Source organism: Nothoprocta perdicaria, unplaced genomic scaffold (assembly GCF_003342845.1).
Source record: "Nothoprocta perdicaria isolate Ctin4 unplaced genomic scaffold, notPer1 scaffold_14, whole genome shotgun sequence".
Lineage (NCBI taxonomy): Eukaryota > Metazoa > Chordata > Aves > Tinamiformes > Tinamidae > Nothoprocta > Nothoprocta perdicaria.
This window is the reverse complement of record NW_020454538.1, coordinates 6,283,122-6,305,847: the sequence shown is the minus strand read 5'-3', so window position 1 is coordinate 6,305,847 and position 22,726 is coordinate 6,283,122. Positions and strand designations below refer to the sequence as shown.

Below are 22,726 nucleotides of genomic sequence, written 5' to 3'. Positions count from 1 at the left end.
TGTTTTTGCTGTTCCAAGGAATACTGTATACTATTTAAGCTGTGGACATTTTGAGGATCAAAACATGCTGTTGCCTGTCTTGTTAACGTTTGAAATCTGCTCTTCATGTGGTTTGCTGCTTCTGTTGCTCCTATACAATCCCTTTTCTGTTCAGTTCCCGTGGCTTTGCTGTACTCCTTAGGTTCCCAGGACTAACTGAATGGCTCCTAAGTGAACTCCAGCCCTGCGCTGTTTTGTTTGAAGGTAACTGACTTCTGAGGACCTTCCCACCCAGCTGGACCTGACTTGGTGGCACCCAGGTTTTGCGGATGGTGCTGGAGGAGAATGGGGTATTTAGAACAGGGTCCTTGAAAGCTGGGGAGCTTCTTCAAGGAGCCTATAGAAAGCACCATGGTGACAGGCATATGAACCAAATCCCTGGGAAGAGCACGTTTGGAGCACTTGGTGCAGAGATTCGCAGACATGCAGTTTTAAGAGTGTAAACCTTCTCCTTCAGAAGTGAAGGATGAAGTCAGTACTTTCATCAAACTATGGCAGAAGCTGATGATGCCAAGCAGGTAGGACCCTGAGCGTGATGCCTGCGTGCAGCGTGGAGGATCAGGAGGAGCAGGCATCCAGGGTTTGGACACAGCGGCCTGGTGGTTGTGGGGCAAGGCTGCAGTGGAGGTCTCGCTGCCCCCGGCTGCAGCCCAGCTCCGTGGGCTCCCTCCGGGGAATGGGGTACACCAGGGGACAGGATGAAGCTGCTCAGTTCTTGCTTCTGCTTTGACACTGTCGGTAAAAGGAGGAACCTTGTTCCAGATCTGGCATCTGAGCTGGTATTGAACCCTGTCCATCATCAGAGAACTTGCTGATTTCTCTAGAGTTGTCCTGACTAGGCTTGTTCTGGGTTGACATTGAAGATTTGCCATTGTCTGTGTGAGGTACTGACAAAAATGAGAGGCCTCCAGTGGCTGGTAAGAACTGGGGAGAAATTCTGAGGGTCACAGTTAGGGATACACACATCTCAGTAGTGTAGAGAGCAGCTAAGACCAAGTCTTCCATAACATCAAGGAAATGCTTAGAGAAGCCATTGCTTCCAGATATAGCATTATTTCTTAGCTCTTTGTAGTTTTATTTTTCCTGGTGGGAGAGTATGCACTCATACCCAGGCTGTGCCTGTGCTGCTCTGTGTTCCTTACCAGTTCTGGTAATGCTGGTAACTTGCCAGAAAAAGTCTGTGTTTCCTGGAGACTGCAGGCGATAAGTGAATTGCAGTAGAGGGTGAAGGAGAGAGAGCCCCACTGGGGAGTTGCCTGTGGGTCTCTGGCACCTTCAGGGTCTCTTGGAAATGCAGCATTTCTGCCCTGCCTCTACAGGTACTAGGATGGAGCCTTCCTGCCGGCTCGGCTGTGGTCTGTGCAGCACCTTGAGACTTGGAGAGGTCTCAGGGTCCCCTCGGGTTGGGTCGCGGCTCTCTGGGTGCAGCAGGAGGATCCCAGGGAGCCAGGAGGCCGCTGTGCCGCTGGCTCTCGTGTAACCTCCTCCTTGCAGAGGGTAAGGCAGTGTGGGGATAGCAGGTGGGGTGTTGGTGCTTTATCGTTGGGCTCCAAGCTAGTGCATGGAAATGAGCACTGCTGAAATGCTGGCAGGGTTAACAGACTGCTTGCTGGTTTAATTATCAAGGGCCCCTGTATCAGCTTTGAAAGGCCAGATTGTTTTTTCACCTAAAGTGTGAATTTGAATTAATTTTCTTTGAGCATAAGTAAAGATGTCAGTTTGAGACAAAGCAGTAATAAGGTACTGGTTTGGAGACTGAAGAATCAGTGTCTTGCCTGCTCCTTCTTTGCGCTGGTGCCCCACGGTGGCAGAGGTTGGCAAGTTCTGCCTTTGCACTTGCTTCTGGGCAGCACACACTTCTAATAGGCTCTTTTTTCTTTCTCTTTTTTTTTTGTTTTTTTAGACAGCTTTGCTGAGCCACAGGTGCTACAGTTTTACTAAGATGTGCCTTTACTGTTTTAGAAAGTGCAGGTGGTGCTTTTCATGGCCACACAAACAATTCCATAGGGCTGTTTAATCAAAAAATAATATGTACGGCTCTCTTTTAATGGAAAACAAAAATATGAAGCCCTCACTTAGTCCATTGGTGTGGGTGTTGTTTATTTGTTTAAGAATCAGGTTCCTTTAGTCTTCCCAAACTACTCATAAAACTTTTAATCCAGGTGTTCTAAGTAGCAGCAGCCAAGGAAATTGTACAGAGAGTAGCCACACTAAAGAAGAGGCTTAAAGAAGGGTGGTAGATTTAAAAAAAAAAAAAAAAAATTCCAAAGTATTCTGATGTTTCTGAGGGAAAACTTTTCAAGCAGGATTGGCATCCCTGTGTGCATATTGCACACACATATAAATACACACATATACTCTAGTCTGATCAAGGCCGTGGTCCAAGGTTTAAAGTTCAGAATAATATCCACTGGTGATATTTCAGAGATAAGTCTGAAGTATATTTATATATATGTATATGTACACACAAACACACACACATATATTTGTTGCCTGGTCATGTGCAGTGGAATTCTGAATTTAAGGAATTAAATCCCTTTTGCTAATGAGCAGGAATTATTCATAATATCTTTTATCTCCTCTAAAGAGAGAACAGCATATTGTTGTGAAAGAATTCAGTTCCCATAAAAGGGAACAGAAAGTCTGCAAATAATTAGGACTGAGCAGTGTCCTGATTTTAAACTGTTTACATTTTATGTGGCCTTCTCTACTGTGCATGTTTTATGTTAAATGGCAAAGTATAGACTTGTGGAGGAGGAACTTTGAGGACAAGACTGAAGTGTGTAGGGGAGGGACAGAAAAAGCTGGATGTGGTGCAAGGGACAGTGTTTGTGCACTGCTTCCCAAACAGTCATGAACAATAAAGATCTCAACTGCAGATGGAGCTGTCCAAAGATTGAAATAAGGAATTAATTGTAGAAATCCAGCCCCTCATCCAAGCGAACTATCAGGATGCCCTGAGCACTCGCCAGGATAACTTACTGGCTTGAATGTTAAATTTACGTTAAATCTTGAGTTGCTGGTCTTCAGAGTAAAAGGGAGTTGCTTTGGGGAATGAAATAAATGTGCTCATTTTAAACCTATTTGTGAGAAACTTCTCAGTTACTCAGTAACAGAGCTGAAGAGGCTGATGGAAGGTTTTTGTCCACTAAAGAAGGTAAATGATAATCCTCACAGCAAGACTTTGAGGATTTTTTATTTCTTTGGTAGCAGTGCAAAATTTTGTAGTAGAAGAGGCCTTTATTTAAATAATTCCTGCACGACCACATGAAGTCAAACGTACACTTCTGTTGTAGTGGAAGCGTTGCGAAGTCCCAGATGAGGTGGCCAGTGGGGTTTGTGTGGTAGGTGCGTGTTGCACATTGCTTGCAGCCTCCAGCTGCAATGTGTGTTTACTTCTTCATTTTACATTCCCTCTCCTCCGCCTCGTGTGAGGCTGGAAGCTTGCAGAAGTGCAATTCCAAGGGGTCTGCAGCTTTGCTTTGAAATAGAAAGCAGAAAGATTGTATACATTTAGTTGCTGAAGTCTTGTAGACATCTGCTAAATTCAGATGAACGACATTAGAGTCTGACTTCATTTTGCTTCATTGTCTAAATGAATGTTCATGAATGAGTGTATTAGTTGGGCTTCATATCTTTAGTTAATTCATGTCAGCTTTCCTGATGCTTCCTTATGGTACAAAGAAGCTGTGAGTAGAAGTGGGTGGGAACCGGAGAAGAGGAAGAATAAGCCTGTCAGTGCAATCGCTGCCACGTGGCAGTGTCTCTCCAGATAATCAAAAGGCCATTTAATCTTCAACTGACTCCTTTTCTCCCTTCCTTATCAGTGGTGTCAACTACTGTAAACTTATCACAAGCACCAAAATCATAAATACACTATTGCAAACTCTTGAGACTACTTAATTCAGGATCGACATTGAAGGAGTGTTATGTGCCTGTGGGAAATGGAGAAATGAGGTGAACGGGGTGAAATGACATTGAACGGATACCTATTGGATTTTCATGTCAAAATGAGCAGTTACACAATTTGGACTTATCTTGATTCTTGAGTACAACCATTATCTGCCTCACGTCATCTGTGGGGAAGTGGAAGTCAAGCCTAGTGCCTATTTTTAAATGTATTTATAAAGGCTGAAACGAGAAGTAGTGGCTCAATAAAATTCTGTGTAGGGAGAATGCAGTGAAATGAAGACGTGTGGTAGTGCATGGACACCATAGGTCTTCTGAAGCATGTCTTACTTTGGATATACCGAGTGCATTGAGATTGCTAGCATGTCAAAACAAGAAAAAAAGCAGAATGCTTCTTTACGAACTGTTAATTGGATATTAACTGTATTGCTGTTTTAAGAGTATATCCATATTAAGTATCTTCATAGGCACCAAGAAAAGAACATCAACATTTTTCTAAGCATATAAAAATAATTAAAAGAACAGTAATTAAGAGCCATTCAGTCTGCGTTCACAGGGGAACAGACACATACAAGAGCTGTGGTGCTGCCCAAGTTAAGAGCTGCAGAAGCATTGAGGCTGGAAGGGGCTTCTGGAGGGAGTAGTGCCGTGCTGCCTCCCTCCTGCTCCAGAATGGTTTAGCTGTTTTCTCTACAGTGCCATGGTGCCCTTGCGTGCATGTGCACACACACACGTACTCCTTTGTATTTATTTACTGTTGTCTTTTATCCAGGTTTACCAAAACCTCTCTCTTTCTCCAGGGAGCCAAAATTGGACACAGGTACCACGTTGAGCTTCTAATCATTTTCCTTTGTCCTGCTGGCTGTGCTCTTGCTAAAAAATACAGCAGAGTTTGTATTTAGTCTTAGTTGCTGCAAGGTCTTACTGCTGAGCAAGCTTCACTTATTGCTTCTAATGACCTTCCCTCTATTTGTTCTGTCTTTGATTTGTGTGATTGCAGTAGCTCAGATCAAGGAATAAATCTGCTCTCGGTCTCTGGGACCAGAATTTATGGTTATTCTGGTAACACTGGCTACTGCTGGGAATTTCGCTGACCAGAGGAGGACTGTGATGCATGGTTTTCAAGTCTGAACTTGAAATATGGCTTCTGTGGGGGAGCCTCAGTTTGCAGAAGCTGAGGCTTGCACAGAATTTGCATGGTGAGGGGGCCCTGTGCATCATCTATGTGCAGAAGAGATCCTGGGTTGCTGTGAGCCGTCCTGGCTGCTGCTGTGCAGGTCTGTCTTCTGATCTGACATCAGCACAGGCAGCTCTGCCTTGTTCCCTCCCAAAAGGAAAGCTCCCCTAAGAGAAAAAGTGAGTGCTTTTGTTAGGGAGAATACCAAAGCCTGCCTGAAACCAAGAGAAAATTCCAGGTTACCTTTTTGGATGATTCCAGGTATCCCACACTGCGAAGCTCTATTGAACTGTGTCCCTCTCTCAGAATCACAGAATGGTTGAGGTTGGAAGGGACCTTTAGAGACCATCTAGTCCAACCCCTCTGCTCCAGCAGGGACACCCAGAGCACGGGGCACAGGGCGCCATCCAGGTGGGTTTGGAAGATCTCCAGAGAAGGAGACTCCACGGCCTCCCTGGACAGCCTGTGCCAGGGCTGTCACCCCCACAGCACAGCAGCTCTTCCTCACGTGTGCACGATCCTCTTGTAGGCCGTCAGTCTGTTGCTCTGCAGGCGAGTCATGGTCCTGAGTCATGGTCCTCAGGCCCCACTGACTGCCCTGCCTGTGCTGAAGTGCAGGGTGTTGGGAAGATGTTTCCTGCATCTGCCCTGTTCGGGAGGCTGGATGGGAGCTGCAGCTGTCAATTCACAGGACCACACTAACTGTTCTATTGAAAATCACCTTCTTTGGGAGGCTGAAGTCTGAATGGCAGCCTGCATCTGAAGAGCAGGAAATGCTGTGTGTGTCTTTAGCAATCTCTTCTAACACAGATTCATTTGCTCTTGCAAATTAATTGGGAGTAACTGCTGGCAACAGATTGAATTACTCTATATGAGAGTTGAGTCGATAACTTCTTAATTCCCTTGCCTTTGTTTTCCTTTAAAGCAACTGTCTTTTTAACAGTAAGGAATGCATTTGAATTCTTGTGTATTTGTAAAAATAATCCTAATTAGTACTAGAGCAATCTGCCACAGCACAGGTTGTGCCATCTCTCTCTCCTTGTTCCATACTGTGTGCTAGTCATTCACATACTATGGTCTGTAGAATGTTATCTGAGGAGCCGTCTTAAAACAGCAGCACAAAACACTTCAAAAAACCCAAATCCTAGGAAAAAAAAAAATCCTAGGCTACAACTGCCTTGGCTGTGAAACCTTGAAAGCTGGTAGCTAATGTTAGCGAAATACCCCATCCTTGTTTCTGGCTTGTAAAGCTGCTCAGTGTCCCACAGCGTTTGGTAGTTCATTTTTATAAATGGCCAAAGGAATTCCAAACTGGGAGGTTATTTCCCCAAATGAAAGTGCTTCCACATTGCACTTTTTGGTAACAGTGTTGGAGAGGGCAGCTGGGAGGAGAAAACAAATGCGTGGAGGAGAAGTCAGCAGGGGCTTGCCTGCCTCCTGGAGCCTCCTCACGACGCAGAGGTGGGCGGTGAAGGCAGCAGGATGGGAAGGGACCAGCCGAGGACGAAGTTCCCGCAGTTCCCATGTCCTTGATCCCTGCAGGCGACTGAGGTCTCAGTGGGCGCTCGCGTGGCTGCCTCGCATCGCTCCTCTGTGCGCCCGGCGCCTTTCCTGGCGCAGGAGAGACCTCGGCCGGGGAAGCGGCTCCTGGACGCCGCGGCACTGAGCCCCGTACCAAGGGGCTCTGCCCGGCCACCCCCGGGCCCTTGAGAGGGTTTCTGAGCGCCGCGTGGCAGCGGCAGCTCCGTGAGGTGCTCCTGTGGCAGCGGCAGCACTGAGCTAGGGAAGGATATAAAGCTCATAGGCTTGACTCAGTGACTGTTGACTGTGCTATAGAACTAAAATTAAGGAGGTCATTTCCTTCAGAAATTATGTTTCCCTGGTGCTGCTGAGCTCAGCTCTTAGTAGTACTACAGGAATACCCCTGTCCCCCTCCAAAAGATTGGCATAGAGCAGTGGTGCGGTATCAGGTGGAAGATTGTCCATTTTTTTCTCCTATAAGCAACTTGCACGTATGTAAGCACTTACTCTGGTGTTGAAATTAATTTTTAGAATTAAAAATGTAGGTATTTTTTCTCCACAGCTCAACTAAAATAACAAAGTTAAATGGCCCTTTGGTACCAAATGTTGTTTTTAGAGAGCTGTGCAAAATTTGTTTACCATTTGAAGTGTGATCTCAACTTCTATGCTTGATTTTCCTGAAATACGTGGCTGGAGATGTTTAGCATAAAATATTTCACACGTTTAATGGGGATGTAAATGCAACCCGTGACACTTTAATGGTTCCATGGTAATGATACAGCAGGCAGACTGCATCATGTAAGAGTCTTGTGCATCTCCGTGTTGCAAATGGGCATGAGAAGGCAGCGAGGCCATGTGTGCCAGTCCTTCTGAAATTTGAGATCTCAAAGATGTTTTTGCATCTTAAAACTGTTGTAATTAAACTTTAAGATGATTTTCCCCTCCTAGGATTTCTAGTTAACTTTTGAAATGGTTCTTTTTTTTTGGAGAGGAGATTATGTTTACTTGGAAGGAAGGCTGCCCAGCACAGTTCCTGGAGACTTTACAGAGCTGTCCAAATATGGAGGGGAAGGAGTTGCTTGTTTGTGTGTGTTGTTTTTTTGTCTTTTTAATTTCCATGTTATTGTAGCCCTGGCATACTGTTGTGTTCGGAAGCGGCCTTGGCAACCTGTGCCTTGCAAGACCGGCTTGGAACGTGCCCAGGAGTAAGTGTCACACGGAGATGTGTGACCACAGCCCTCCCTGATGCCAAAGGCTTTGGCTTCCTTAAAAAGAGGCTGCAGTCCCGAGCTGTGTGGCTTCCTTTGGGAGCAGTAAGGGCTTGGTCCCCCCAAAAAGCTGCATCTTCCTATCTGACATTTTGCATGCAGTTTTTCCCAGCGGTTTGGTGATGTTATGCTACTGCTGTGTTTTCCCTTGAATTCTTTTTTAGATGTGGTTTAAGATATGCTTGAAATTTCTTCAGCTTAAATTAATTGAACATAAAAATAACACCTAGCGTATCTCTCTCTTAACTTTCCTGGTAGTTGTCTCAAACAGTCTTATAAATTCACCATCTCATCCTGTTTTATGCCAGTGTTCATATTCACGTATGTGCCCTGCACAGGACTGAAATCTCAAACAAAACACATTCTTTATATGAAACGCTGTCTAGCTGAAGCGATTACTGATGAAAAGAAATCCAGCTAAAATACTGTTGGCAGTTTTATATGATGGTGGTTTTTTGTAGTAGTAGTAGCAGCAGTGGTGTAGTCAAATGTGTTGGTTAATGCTCTAGTTGGCTTATGAATCTTTTAGTAGTGTTATAGCTGTAAAGAGGAGCTATTGGAGGGTTTCCTGTATGTGAAATTGAGTATGTTTGTTGTAGAGACAGAGACATCTTAAATCTTTTTGGTGTTGATCTGATGGTCTCCATGTAGAATGTGTCTCGTACTTGGAAAAAAAAAAAGGAAGCTTGGAAATAGGTGGGGGGAGTGACTGTAAGTTTCTTCATTTTCTCTGTTGTTTTTCCTTAGTGCTATCTCTCCAATTATTTCCCCCACTCCTTATCTTTTATTTCCATGCTTGGAGTGGGGTGTATGCCTAAATGGCTGTGTACAAGTGAGCTTTCCCTCTTCTTGGCTTGAGCACAAGCGGGTTTTTACATTACTGTTTTCTGTACTGCAGCTCACTGATCTTATCTCTTAATATGATAATCTGGTATTGTTTTCTATTTCAAGGTAACTGTGCCCTTGTGATATTGAAGCATGTAATCATTTGTGTAAATAAATGCCTTTTTTAAGGATGGCAGTTTATTCTGTCAACTTGAAAATACCTTCCAGTGCACTCTGAGGGTTGTGTTCTGGTTGTTTTCCTCACATTAAACATTTCTACTGCTTTCTCGCATCAATACTATCTCCATTGGGGGAGTGTGTGTGTGTATATGTGATGTTGTTTATATAAATAGTTTTAAAGCACATGCATGTCTATCTTATGCAGATAGGTATTCAAGCTGTTTAGAACGTGAAGTTAAATACGGTTTTATTTTCCAAACTGCTCTGCTACATAAAGAGTCTGTACTTGCTGGGGTCGTTCCTTTGGACGTTAAGGTGGTGGTTGTAAGTTTGGTGGAACAGTAACACTAGGCTGGAAGCACCTGTGATTTGAATGTGTGATAGATGAGTGCAGCCTGAGGTAGTGAAAAAGCTTTTGTCTCTGTGAAATTGTTTTCTCCCTTTAAACAAGGGAATGAAAATGCATATTCAAATTGCCAAACAGCCACCAAAAGGCATGGGAGTAAATTACCTGACGTGGATGTATTTGAATAATCTGTGAACTGCTCAGTAGGACAAGGAAACTCTGCTGTTCTCATGATCTGGACGTGCTGCAGCTGTAGGGCGTCTGCTGCGCTCACTGAGGAGCCAAGTGCTGCCACGAGCTAAGGATTGGCCTGTACCATATTTCCAATTTTGGAAAAATAGAGTTGAAAGAAGATCACAAATCAATGCGCCCAGCTTGTGTATTAGAAATCAGCAACTTTCATATTAGATAAGTTGATTTTCAGTGGCATGCAGCTTTATTTTTTTCTAAAACCTAGCCACATCTGCTTTGCTGGGACATCAGCAGCTCATACTGTTTGGTTTCTTAAGAAAGTTAAGCTGTTGCTCTAGTGTATAAGCTGGTTAATTTGAGATGTCTAAAAACTTAAAAATTCATAGGCTTTGACAGCTGCTTTTAAGGTTATTCAGAAAAAAATTTTTTTTTTTTTTAAGTGAGTAGATCAAATACAGTGAAAGACTGGCGCTGGCAATAGATTTTGTGGTTCTCTTTTTGGTAGTGCTCTTGTAATGGCAAGACTGGTAGAAAATGTTTATGCTGTTAGGGGTTTAGTTCAGTAGTCGTCTTGAAGAGAGTGAGGTTGAATGATCAAGACAGAAGAAAAACAGAAGGTTTCTAACAGATAAAAATTCTTGTTTAACCCACTCTGTGTAGCGCAGTGTTAACGCTGCATAACCCAGCTCCTGGAGATCAGCGTTGGCTCCTGCCTGCATGACTGCAAAGGCAGCTGGAATACCTAGTTGGGATAGATGCTGTTGGCAAAGTACCTGCCCATGACTTTGAGAACTAAGCAAATCTTTTTATTTTTCCATTTTTTTTTTGTAGGAACTTGTTTACCAGAAAGCCAAATGCAAGACTCGAAAAACCAAACGATGTGGGATGGAAGTTGTTCGGAAAAGTGCCCGTCAGAGAGAACTCCCAGAAAGATCCCAAGAATGTGCAAAAGGTAGATGCCAAAGTCTGCTTTAAGATTAATGGTGAATGCAGAAGGGTTAATGCTGGTTAAACTTAACGTTTGTGTATTTTACTGCAAAGTCTATTTGCTTGAGGATAAGCGCACAATTTCTTAGATACAATTTTTTTTTTTTTGGCTTCTATTGCAACGTAGAGTGTAGAGTGCCATTTGAAACAATGTGTTCTATAACATCATGGAGTTCAGTATAAAGTATTTGATATGAAGATTCAAAGTATTATGAATGTTCTTGGCTTTTTATAACCAAACTTAGTATGTATTTTGAGTATTTTTCAATTTTCTCCTTTCTTTCATATTCTAGCATAACAGTAATTTATAACCCAGGTATTATAGGTCTAAGCATAACATGCCCTTTGAAAGGGAATAGTGTTCTGCTAATGAGCCGTGCTTAAATATAATTTAAATTATTTCAAATCAGGGTAGATTTAATGCAAAAAAATGCTTGAAATTTCTCTTAGGCTCATTTCACACATTCCCTGTTTGTGGAATGTTTGCTGCCTGGGCTTGAATTTTTTCTTGTTGAAAGTTTGAAAGTTTGCCTGAAAGTTTGGTTGCTGACTTGAAATGTTGAAGTGATGTGATATATTTCAAGGGGAAGGTAAGTGGAATAGTTAGGTTTTCTTTTATCTTTTCCTTTTTTTCTTGTATATTTTAAAAGGGCTTATGTTTTCAAGTTGTTTATTAAAGTCAACAGAAAAAAAAAAACCTTAAAAAGCACCAGAATCATTCCCCCCAAGTCTAGGTTTTTCTTCCTTTTCATTGCACCTTAACTAGGTGCTGACTTGTGGGTGTGTTTGAAACTTGTGTTTGCCAGTAGTGAGTTTCTTAAATCCATGGCTTTTTATATTTCAGACAGGCTTTTTATTATGGAAGGGGATTTACAGAATCTTTACTTGCTTTCCTTTAGTGGGTTGTAAGTGATTTCATTTATAAAAATAAAATGAAACCTACTTCTTCCTTTCTTGTCATTTCTAAAGCTATAGAATTAAAATGTTATTGAAAATGGGACAAAATGTTATATGCCATTGGGATGGCACACAGGGGTGACAGCCATTCCTGCCCTTCTTCAGGAAAAGGACCAGGACAAAAAGTGCTCTGGGCAACGTTTCTGCCTGGAGGTGCGTGGTGTTCCCAGGTACAGAGGAGTGGGTGCCTGGAAGGACCTCATTTCATGTACTGAAAAAAAGTATGGAGCTTTGCAATGAAGTGTAGGAGGTGGGGAGGAAGGGGGCTGTGACTGAGGTAATAGGTTAGTGACCTGTAAGTGATTCCAGTGTCTGCAGTTGCACAAAGTTCCTGTGGGGCACGAGGCAAGATGCCTAAGCTGGATGTTTTTTGAGTTTTGTTTTTATGGGATACTATGGATTGTTGGTGCTTCTGCGTGCTTTGCTTGTAACTGGGCTTCATTTTCTGGGATGTCGGGGCTCCTTTTGCAGCAGAGTGTGATGAGAGCTACACATGGTCAGTGAAGAATCCTCTGTAATGCTCTGTGCCCTGAGAATTGGATCCTTCGTGGATGCAAAGTTGGTGGCTGTTTTGGAGCCTGAGGCTGAGTGCCTTGGTCATGCACTTGAGCATTTAATGTTTCCTGGGCCGACAGGGCAGTCATGGCAAGCACGTATGGAGCACTGAGTATACAGAGTGAAGCCCATGTGGAAAATGCCACATAGCCAGAAGGGACCGACTCAAAAATGAAGTATTCATTTAGCATAGCATTGCATACAACCCCCTGTGTGCATAAAGACAAGCAAACAGGAGGGGAAAAGTGTGAGCTCTTATCTGACATCTTGGGGAATGGGGTTGGATCCTGTGTCTGTTGGTCTCTTGAACTAACAAAGTGACTTGGAGCAGCAGTTACCTGTCAGCGTGTCACGGCGTTTCTGGTTGTGTTACAGGTCTGGGCCTATGCAGGGCTTTTGGTGAGAACCAGACCCTGACAGTGTGGGTGCTGGGCACGGGTATTGTGGATAAAGCTTCCCACTTGGAGAACTTTCTGTTCCTTCTGACTTGTGTATGTGCAGGACTATCTGATCTATGTGACCTGTGATGTGCAGGACTTAAATATTTTTTTTTCTTCAACAAAGCCTAATAATTCATCCTGTGGAGTCCAAGGCTTTCTGCAATCTGTCACCTCATGATGATTCTGCTCTTGATACTGTGCGGTGCTCGCCAGCACATAGGTAGTAGGACTGCATCTACCTGATGCACGAGGGCTTTTTAGCAGTGTTTCTGTTAGCAGAAGCTTGAGCCAAGCTCATTCTGAAAGGCAGCTTGGAGGAAAGGTGATGTGAACTTCTTCGTTGTGATCTTTGATTATGTTTTCTCCTGTCACGTGGGCAGACTTTAGGAAACGCTCTGGGCTCTCAGAGGTGCAGCCGAGCAGTCTGTCTGTCCTCAAGCTCAGCATCCCCAGGGACATCAGCCCCACTGGACTTGAGGGGCCTGAAACCCGCTGTGTGCAGAACTGAGGGGACTGAGTCACGAGGCAGCCCATTCTCAGGTCGGCTTCTCTTGCTGCTGGGCTGACAGCAACGAAATTTGGGCTCAGCTAATTGGAGCCCTGTGACCATCCCATAAATATGGCCATAAATTCCTGTAACAAGTTCATCAGCATGTCTGTGCCTGCATCTTTTGCTATCTTTCTTATATGGCTTTTTTTTATTATTGTTATTTTTAGTTGGATTAAATTGAACTGCAAATTTGTGGAAGTTTTGTATATTTGTATATATATTTGTACATAGTTCTGATACGATCCCCATAATAATCTCATGTGAGACTAAAGAAACTTGCAAGAAACAATGGGATTTTGAGAAGTATTTTCAGGCTGAGAAGAAAAAGAGCTATCTGCACTGTGAAGTGATTAAATTGTTTTTAGAATTAGCGGTTCTTATTTCCTTCCTACCTTGTCCTACCTTTCTACTATAAAAATAAACATTTAATCCTTCAAAATTTAGTCAGCAATCCCAAACTGAACACTTTTATATTGTGCATAAAGATGGTTGGGCCTAAACTACTAAGCTGGGCGCAATTTGTAAGAACACCCAGCTTTTAAGGTGATGATTTTTTTTTTTTTTTTCCCCTCTGACCTCATCTGGGAGGAAGAAAAGTTAGATGGGTTTTAAGCACGCAAAGCTCAAGTTCTATAAAAAAAACTATTTTAACATCACTGCCTTGTTCAACTTGTATGTGCAAGACATGGCAATGTTCTATATATTTAGTGAGGTGGAGATTAAACGCTGCAGCTGGGCTGGTGCTCAGCTCCTTGCTGAATAGCCCATGTCCTTCCACGGAGTCGTACTAGCAAAACACACCCACAGTGCCTGCGTAGGGAATGGGTGTTCGTGTGAGCTAGGAGGCTGCACAACTTTTATCCAGCCAAGTGTTTTAAAGCCTGAAACTCCCCAGAACAGGTAATCCTGTCTGCAACGTTGCCAGTGCCTTTAAAAGGCAAACCTAGGCAATTCTTTTGTGTCAGTCACCTTCAGGAATCCTGCTTGAGCAGAACTGGTTGTACCAGTTGCTTTTGCAATTGGTGTGTCGGAATGCACTGAACGTCGCTGGCAGGACCTCGCTCCCAATAACCATAACAGCAAAACCCTCTGAACAGATTCTGAAACCTGGATTGGACCTTGTGGCCAGGATGTGTTTCAAGAACCCCTCGGTATTGGTGAGAACACTCAGTTTAAGAACCATATGTTCACAGGTTCTGGCCGGTGAAGAAATGTCAAAAAAAAAGACCTTTAAAATTTGAAGATGAGCTAACATTGTTTATCATTTAGTTGTCTCTCAAAGTCACTCCTCATGGAATCTTCTTTTTAACTATCCATTGTGATCACAGCTGTTAGGCTTACACGTATACAGAAGAGCATGACTTTAGCTGTATCCTCACTTGTATTATAGCTCTCTTGCCAAATGACACCAGCTTCTTTTGAATTGCTTTTTTCTTTAGTGTACACCTTATTTTTTTTCTTCAATGTGGATATCTGTTTTTGAATCAGTGGATAACTCTTCTCCTTTTCTGGAATACTATTATCCTATGCCAACTCTTCAATTTAATTTTACCTGTATAAATGTCACTAAGAGCCCTTATGTAGTTTCTTCATTTTCTTCGAGTATCAACACCAGTAGAATTAAGCACATACGTGTCATTTCAGGCCTTTCAGGGAACACTGAGAACTTCAAGTCGAAATAGCTATTTAGTATATGCCTAGTAATCAGTTATTAGGCATTATTAATATGCCTAGTAATAGGCATTCTACTTGAAAGTATTTCCCTGTGTGTGCAAGGCGATTGGACTAGAATGACCTCTAGAGGTCCCTTCCAACCTTAAGGATTCTGTGAATCTATGATTCAGAGTGTTTAATAGGAATTCCTTAATAATGCGAAGTAGATATGACTTTTAGCCTGGGGATTACAGTCTTTCCAAACCTAGAAGGGTTTTTATTCTGAAAGCCATAGCATTTGTGTAGGCTGGATGCTTTGGAAAAAAAACTACAGCACCTCATGTGCAAGTGTGAGGAAAATAAATCACCGTGATTTATCAGGTATGTTTTTCTCTGCTAATTAGATCATCATCTTAAGTGGAATCAACATTCCTGTCAATTAAAATCAGTTGTGCATCAGAGGCTCCTTCTATATGCAACATGTGATGATGTGAAAAGAAGCTCATGAGGCACCAGAACGTGGTGCTAGGCTGGTAGGGGATGCCTTTGGGGACGGGATAGTTAAATTTAGAACAGTACTTGAGGGGAAAAGATGTTCTAAGTTGATTTAGCTCAGTTATTATTCAAGTCAGTCTTGATCTAATTCCTGCAAGTCCTCTGCTCATGCTGTTGGTCTTCTATAGGGAGATAGGTCACTGGCTAAATCGCTGTGTCTGCTGGCTTTAGCTGGTAATTTTTTTTGTTTGTTTGTTTTTCTTTTGCATTTCAAAGTGTCCTAGGCCTTAAACATTGTCTAGGGGACACTTTTTTTCCTTGTTGTTCCACACAGAAGTCAGAGGGTGACAATGAGTCATTTCCTGTGCCTTCCTCCTGGTTCCTTTCCCTGTGTTGTGCTTGAAGGTGCAGGCTGAGCTGTGTGGCCCAGGGCTGTGCGTGCACCGACTGCAGCAACAGCCCCTGCCTGCTCTTCTGGCAGTGTCTGAAAATAAAGGTGGGGGTACAGTGATTTTTTTCATATAAGAATTGAGCCCCCAAACTTCCAAGTGCCTCAGTGCACTGCTATTTCATGCATCTGTGATGCCATTTTTAAAGTATTTTATTTGCAATCATATTAAAATTAGGTCCTAAAAAGTTTTATTCCCCCAGCCCCACCAGAACCCTGTAGAAATGCACTCAAGGGATCACTCAGTAGCTCCAGGAGACTCTACTGCTCTATAAAGAGTGTGTTGCCCTTGTCCTGACTTGAGAATTACCTGCCTCAAACAAATCTATCTTATTTAAACAGAGAATGCGACAGTAATAGCTTCCATCCACAGCAAATGAAAGAGTCATGTAATACTACAGCAGAAGGGTTGTTACTGTGTATTTTAATAATAAAAGAATGTAATGTGACCACTTGGGGATCATCATCTAGTAAACAGTCTGGCTGCCAAAGCAGTGCTTTAGGTGTCCTTCCCTTTTGCTCACGGACAGCAGCATGAACACCTGAAAGGACAGAATACACCGTGGGGATATTTTTTCTAATAAAAAATAATAAGCTTTGAGCATTGATTTTAACAGTTCATCGATTCTGAAAGAAAGATTTTTCTTTTTTCAGTTTCAAGTTTTTATTTTATTTGTAGCACTCTAAAATCTCTCGAATTATCTTGTTTAGAAGCTGTGGAAGCTTGAGGGACCTCAAGCAGCTCTAAGAGGTAGTGTGAAAAGAAAGATAAATTTTTAGCTTTCTAGGAAAAAATGCTGAATGGATGTGTGAGCTGGGTTAATACTAGTGATACATCTTTGAGGAAGTGCACTGCATTTCAGATTGTCTGGTGAGGTTGTAAAGATTATTTGCATTAATGGAAACAAGCACTTTGCAGCCCAGATTGATACTTGGGCGCTGATAGAATATAAATTCACACCACACCAGATCATCTTTGAATGCAGAAAAGTCTAAGCTCATAGAAAGATGACTGGATTTTAAAGAAGGAACAGATAACTCTTCCTATTGCCAGATTCTAAGGCAGGGAAGACAGCTCTCTGGAAGGGATGATCCATGTGCGTAAATTTGCATTTGTTGTTAAATGAGAATGCAGCTTGTAGTTGGCACTTGTGTGTCTCTAATATGTGTCTGTCGATAGATAGATAGCTAAGCACTTAGATGCCTCATTCTGCAACCTGTGAGTTGTTGTCAGGGTGGTAATCCTTCTGTGTGCTGATGAGCAGCACTTGATCTTACTGGTTTTTTGTTTGTTTTCCCATGGATTTTGGAATGAAAATAAAAATGCGTAGAAAAGAGCTTGGAAATAGTGACACGTGCTTTTGAATGTTGCATTGCACACCAATGTTTGGCAAAACTTCCCCGAAGCAGAATTGGAGATAAATCCTAAAAGCAGGTGTTTCAGCCTGTAAATACTGTGGGAGACCTGCGTATCCTAACAGAGATTAGAACCTGCTTTGTCAGAAAAACAAAACTAATGGGGAAGGCTTTGCTGGGACTTGCTTCTGTTAATACAGAAATAACATCCTTAAGCTCCCAGGAAACTTGATCGAGAGGGTTTTTTGTTTTTGTTTTATGTATCTCCATCTTCATCTAAAGTTAAAGAATAAAGAATGGGGGAAAGGTTTAAAAAGGGCTAACTCTCACCTTTTTTTTTTTTTGAGGGGGAAAAAAAGGTCTCTGCAAAATTAATGGGTTTCCTGACTTACTGTATGTGGAAATCCCAAGAATATGGGTGTAAAGATTTATTTTCTTAGCTTTTCTTCAGAAATACATTTAAGGAGGGGAGAAAGTTGAGCTCTCATGTTTGGAAGACAGTAGTATCTTTTTTTGTATCAGTAATCCAAGGCCGCAAGGGCATATTGTGCTGCATGACTATATTACACCATTTTTATACCCATTAGTAATTTCTGCATTAAAAAGTGGTCTTGTTGCCAAGTTGTTTGACATGACAGTATTCCCTGGCTACTTTTTCAAGAGCATGGAAGCCTGGAAGAGACAGTCACCGCTTGATGCTGGACAGTGAAGGAATGCTGCCCTCCTCCGTGTTTTGTTTGTATTGGTGTGAGCATCTTTTAAAAGGCACAGTTCCATCTTCTTGAGACTGAACCTTACGTTGTAAAGGTGCTCTCCTGGAAAATTTTAGTGTTACATAAAGTTCTGTCAACGTTTAAGTACAGAGCACACAGCAGTCCTGTAGTCTGGACAGATGATGAGGGAGAATGTGGACCACGCCATCATGGAGTGTTACAGAAACTGCGTTCCTGTAGACGCACAAGTAGAAACTGGCGCCAGTTACTGCTGCTTCAGGGATGATTTCAGGAATCAGAACAGCAAATGTGGATGTAGCAAATCACCTCGAGAATCTTCAGTGCAATAGATTTTTTGACTTGCTAAGGGCAGACCCACGAGTAAAACTTGGAAAGGTCAGAGATGCCCACGTGAGTGCTCAGCTACTTTCTCATTTGCAGGTAGATGTCTGCCTAAGAATGTATGTGCAGACTTATATCTGACTTGAGCATATACACCAAATTACTGTGCAAAAAAGGTAATTTGCTTGATATGCATAACTTTCCCCCCTTGTAAAGTTCCTTGGCTAATTTCCCCTGTGCCTCCTCATCACGTGAGACTGTGCACAGCAGATGCCATGGAGCTGCTGCGCACGACCAAGCAAATTGCATTCCTCAGTGGATTTTATGCTGTTTGGAAGATTGCAAGTATTCAAGGCTGTGTTTGCAACTGATTAGAGGATTTGCAAGATAAAAAGCTATGTTCCTGCAACTCCATCCCTGTATCACAGAGCTAGCCTGGTGCTTTGGCTGTTTCAGAACCACGTCAGCATAAAGCTTAAAACAGGCCATGTGTTTGACTTGCTTGGAATGAGGGGGCAGTTCCTAGGTGGCCAGGCTGAAGAACATGTTATTTGAGATGAAATAGCCAAGATGAGGTTTCTTCTGTAACACCAGCCCTATGCACGCACCCTAATGTGAAATGTCAAGAGAGAAGGGGCTATTTTGGGAGGGCGTGTGGTGAGGCTATACCTAAAGCTGAAACACTACTAAGTGGACATCTCGTTGATGTAAGTCTTCATCTTTACTTAAACTTCTTATCCAGTGTGTTTCCAGTGCCTCTGGAAGAGAAACATAAGGGATGCACTGAAAGCTTGTGTTGGTGGTGTTTAATTTGGCAGATGTTCGTCACACAAAAAAAGCAACTCTATTTAGCTTGTATCCTCTTGCTCAAGGGCTTATCAGATAGTTGCTGTGCTGGAAGCCTTTCCAGTAGATGTTTCCACTTGTGTGATACTGTAATGAATCAGATGGTATCAGTGCATAGTGAAACTGTGCACGTTTGCATGCTGCAGATTAAATTACGTGCTTTTCAGTGCTAAGTACCGTGTCTCTGTGACTCCCACTGGAGTCACTTCGGAGGACGTGCTGCCCAGTCTGATTACAGGTTCATCACAGTGAAAGGCTGTTCCTAAGCTACATGGCTCACAGGTGAGCTGTCCCTTTTGCCTGGTACTTTAATACAGGGAACTGCTCTAGCTTCCCTGTTGTTTTTTCTCTTTATGAAGCATGTCTGATGCTATATGACCCAAAAAGCATTTGAATTATTTACATGTAGCACAAAGGGAAAGATGAACCTTGAGAGTGTGAGAACCATTTAACAGGTAGTACATTACATGATTAGAGGAAGGAGAGTCCAGAAAATAACTTATTTTTTCTTGGAAGAACTAAATTTGGTTTTACCTAGGCTTAAACAATATTTAAAACTTACTCCTCTGTTGAAAATATGGTGTAAAACACACAGATGTAGATGTGGAGGTGGGTCCTGTGAATGGCTGCAAAGCAGAGCACGATGCTTCTTGCAGCCTCTTTGGTAACTATTTTCTGCACACTGCTTCATTCATCGCACCTCAGTGTGATTCACCAAGGTGGAATTTGCAAGCCAAGCTTCCCCCAAACCTGTCATCACGGGGAACTAGGTGATGCTTAGGAGGACTAAGGGAGAAATACAGAGCACTTGAAACGAGACTTGAAAATACATAGGGTGAGTTTTGCTCGTGTGGACTGGTCATTGTCTCTCACTGTTTTTACTCGAGCTTTGCTCGAGTGTGGAGCTGCTGTGCTGCTAAAAACGAGGAGGGGGGTTCAGATGGAGAGCAGCGCTTCATGAATGCACAGTGTTATTTTAGTTAAATACTGTGATCCTGATGGTGTCTTCTGATTTGATAATTTCTCTATGAACTATGTGGATTACAGTTGTATATAGATACCAATAGAGATAACGGTTCTGAAATATTAATTGTAAAACTTGTCAGATTGCTTTAACAAAATCTGCAGGTTGAATAGGCAACTCAGATTTCTCAGACTGTCAGATTATTAGCTAATAAACTAATTGCATTTCATAATACATATGTCCTGCTTTTTGGAGTTATGTGAAGAATTCCATCAAAATTCTTTTTCACATACATATACCCTTTTAATATTAAAAGCTCCTCAAATTCAGTTATTGGTATTCTCTTTCTTTGAGCTTTTGGAGAGTATTCTCACAATCTGCTTTTAGTATGAGGTCCCCAAACTTCCTCTATTTTACTCTGCTCTCCTGTTAGTCTGGAGCAGCATCTGCATGAACTACCTGCCTGAATTACAGGCTAAATGAGGCTTCCCAGAATGCCCCAGGACATCAATTGTAAGTAAATAATTTAAACAAATCAATGGAAATCTGATTTTTTTTAATTACTGTTTTTTAAACTTATGCTAGTCCCTCTTCCTTATTGATAACACAGCAGCATTTCTGGCCAACTGCTTTTTTAATTTTTTTTTTCCCCATACATCCTCATAGTCACTAAAACTCTGCACAAGCATGTAATCAAAACTTGCAAGCCCAGGTTGTTCTTTAAATTACTGGCAAGAGAAAAAACAATGCCCAAATGACTGGCGTATAGATTAGTAACTCTTATTTAATACCTTTTAGAAAGGAGCAAGATGAGCCTGTATGAAAACTGAACATAAAAATCCTGTGGCCACTTAAGAAAAAAATGTAGAAATACAGGCTGTATATTAAAGGCTTTCCAGAGAGCATGTTTGTCTTGATATTTGTGTTGCACCAGCCTGCAAGGTCTTGAGTTTGTCATCTACATTCTGTCTGTGAAAATATTAAGAATCTAGTATATATGTTTGTTTCTGAATCAATTTCTCAGTCACTCGGAGCAATGCTATCACTCTCCCCAGACTTTGAGTAATATTAATATATATATTTGTAGTTTGTTCTGTTACAACACATTTTTGGAAAGCTTTGGTAAGCAGGGTGGTTATACTGTAATTTTTTGGTTGGATGATTAATGTGTTTTTATTTCTAGTGGCTAAAGGCTTTTCTGATGTTGATGATATATCTTTGGTGCCTCCTGTGATAGTGAGGACACAAAAATAATGGTTTTTTTCCATTCACTTTGATTACTTTATTCATATTATACACAATATCTCCATTACAGTGATCTTTTTAGTACCTCTAGTGTCTAGAGCCAGATCTCGGCCACCGTTGCAGTTTCAGGGTCAGCTGGTTTCAGCTATCTCCTGCAATAAAGAGTCCTAGGGCTTGCGCCTGCCTCTGTAGAGCCCTTTCTTGGTGTCAGCACAAGTACTCGCATTGCCCCACAGCAAACCAATTCGTGGAATTATCAGAGTTAAAAATATTCCTACAGAAGGAAAATTCATTTTCAGCAGGATCACTTCCCCAATTCAGTTTATCGTGCAGTCACACAACTGCTTCTCGGGGCACAAGAGAATGATATGAGGGGCCCAAATCATACAAGTAGGGATGGGGTAGAGCAGGACTGTCTGGAGACCAGTTAAATGCTGAATGTGCCTCAACTTAAATTTATCTAGTAAGTAAAGGACAAGAGATTGCAAATGGCTATGCAGTAGAGAGCTATGAAGAGACACCAAGGCACAATTGAGGTTGCAGCCAGACTCGGAGCCAGGAAATGACAGTTCTGTGTTTGCTTGTGCAATCCTGGTCGGGTGCCTGGCGCGGGTGCTGGATGGGGCAGGAGAAAGGAGGTTACTGGAGCTGGTGCCCGGCTTGTTTGAGTAGCCTCAAGTGCTCTCGTAACTGCAGGCAACTTAAACCCAGACAGAACTGCTAAGCGTCTGTACCGTTCAGCTGGCCGTGGCTTGAAGTGAGGAATGCCGCCTGCTTTCCCTTTAATCCGCACAAGTATTTTCCAGTTTCGCCCGCTCTCCATGCGGGTTCTCCGCGCCGCTCACCCTGTGCGCTCGCTCGCCGGCGGCTCCCTGCTCGGCCCTGGGGAGCCGAGGGCGGCCAAATGGAGCAGCCGCCCCGCAGCACTGCCCGTTCCAGGGCTGTGAGGCTTGGCTTGCTTTGCAAACAGCTGGAGCTTGGCGTGTGCTACTGGATAACTCGCCGCTTCGGACAGTTTATGGGGAAAAAAAGTGCTTTTGTGTTAGGACTGGTGCTTCCTGGGAGCTGCGCAGGGATTTACTGAGCAAATATTGGTGCTCTGCTCCGGGGCTTGCGTGGCAGAGAGGAGTGCAGTTAGTGATGGCAGGAGGGAAAATCCTTTATTTAAAAAAAGAAAAAAAAAGAACTTAGTGATTGAAGTAAAAAGTGGCATGTTGAAGTATTAGTTGATATAACAGCTAGCCACTGTGGGGAAAATAAAAAAGCAGAAGTTTGCCTTTGCGAAGCCCCCTGAGGTGCCGGGTGTTGTAGCCGGGTCGGTGGGTGCTGTTGGGATGGTGCGGGGGGACGTGTCCAGGGGAGGCCCTGAGCCCCGGCCCGGCAGTGTCCCCCGCGGCCGCTGAGCTCCCCGATACCGGGCCCTCAGCCCGGGACAAGCGCAGGGGCCACAAGAGCGGCCAGTGTGGCTCTGCCGAAGCTGGTGACCGATCCCCGGAGTAAGGCGGGGATTTGGGGACAAGGAAGAAAGGGTGGACCTGACCGAACTTGGAGAGCGGGTCTAAGGGGGCGATGGGGCCGTGCGGGCAGCGCCTGCCCGGGCTCCCTCCGCGGCCGCGCTCGAGGGCCGGAGGTGCCGAGGGCGGCGGGGGCGCCATTGTGTGCGGCGCCTCTGCAGCTGCGCGGGGAGGCGGGCGCGGAGGCGAGGCCTGGCCGGGCCG

General features: G+C 43.2%; 1 protein-coding gene across 1 annotated transcript in view; it reads left to right on the top strand.

Moving 5' to 3' along the window:
* The window catches only part of TBC1D14 (TBC1 domain family member 14), a gene marked incomplete at its 5' end in the record, with an annotated part of 54,765 nt that overhangs the window by 5,517 nt on the left and 26,522 nt on the right, over positions 1–22,726 (top strand). Inside the window, one exon of the mRNA XM_026034104.1 lies at positions 10,289–10,409. Coding sequence (XP_025889889.1) covers positions 10,289–10,409 — 121 coding nt within the window. The remainder of the gene's footprint in view (positions 1–10,288; positions 10,410–22,726) is intronic.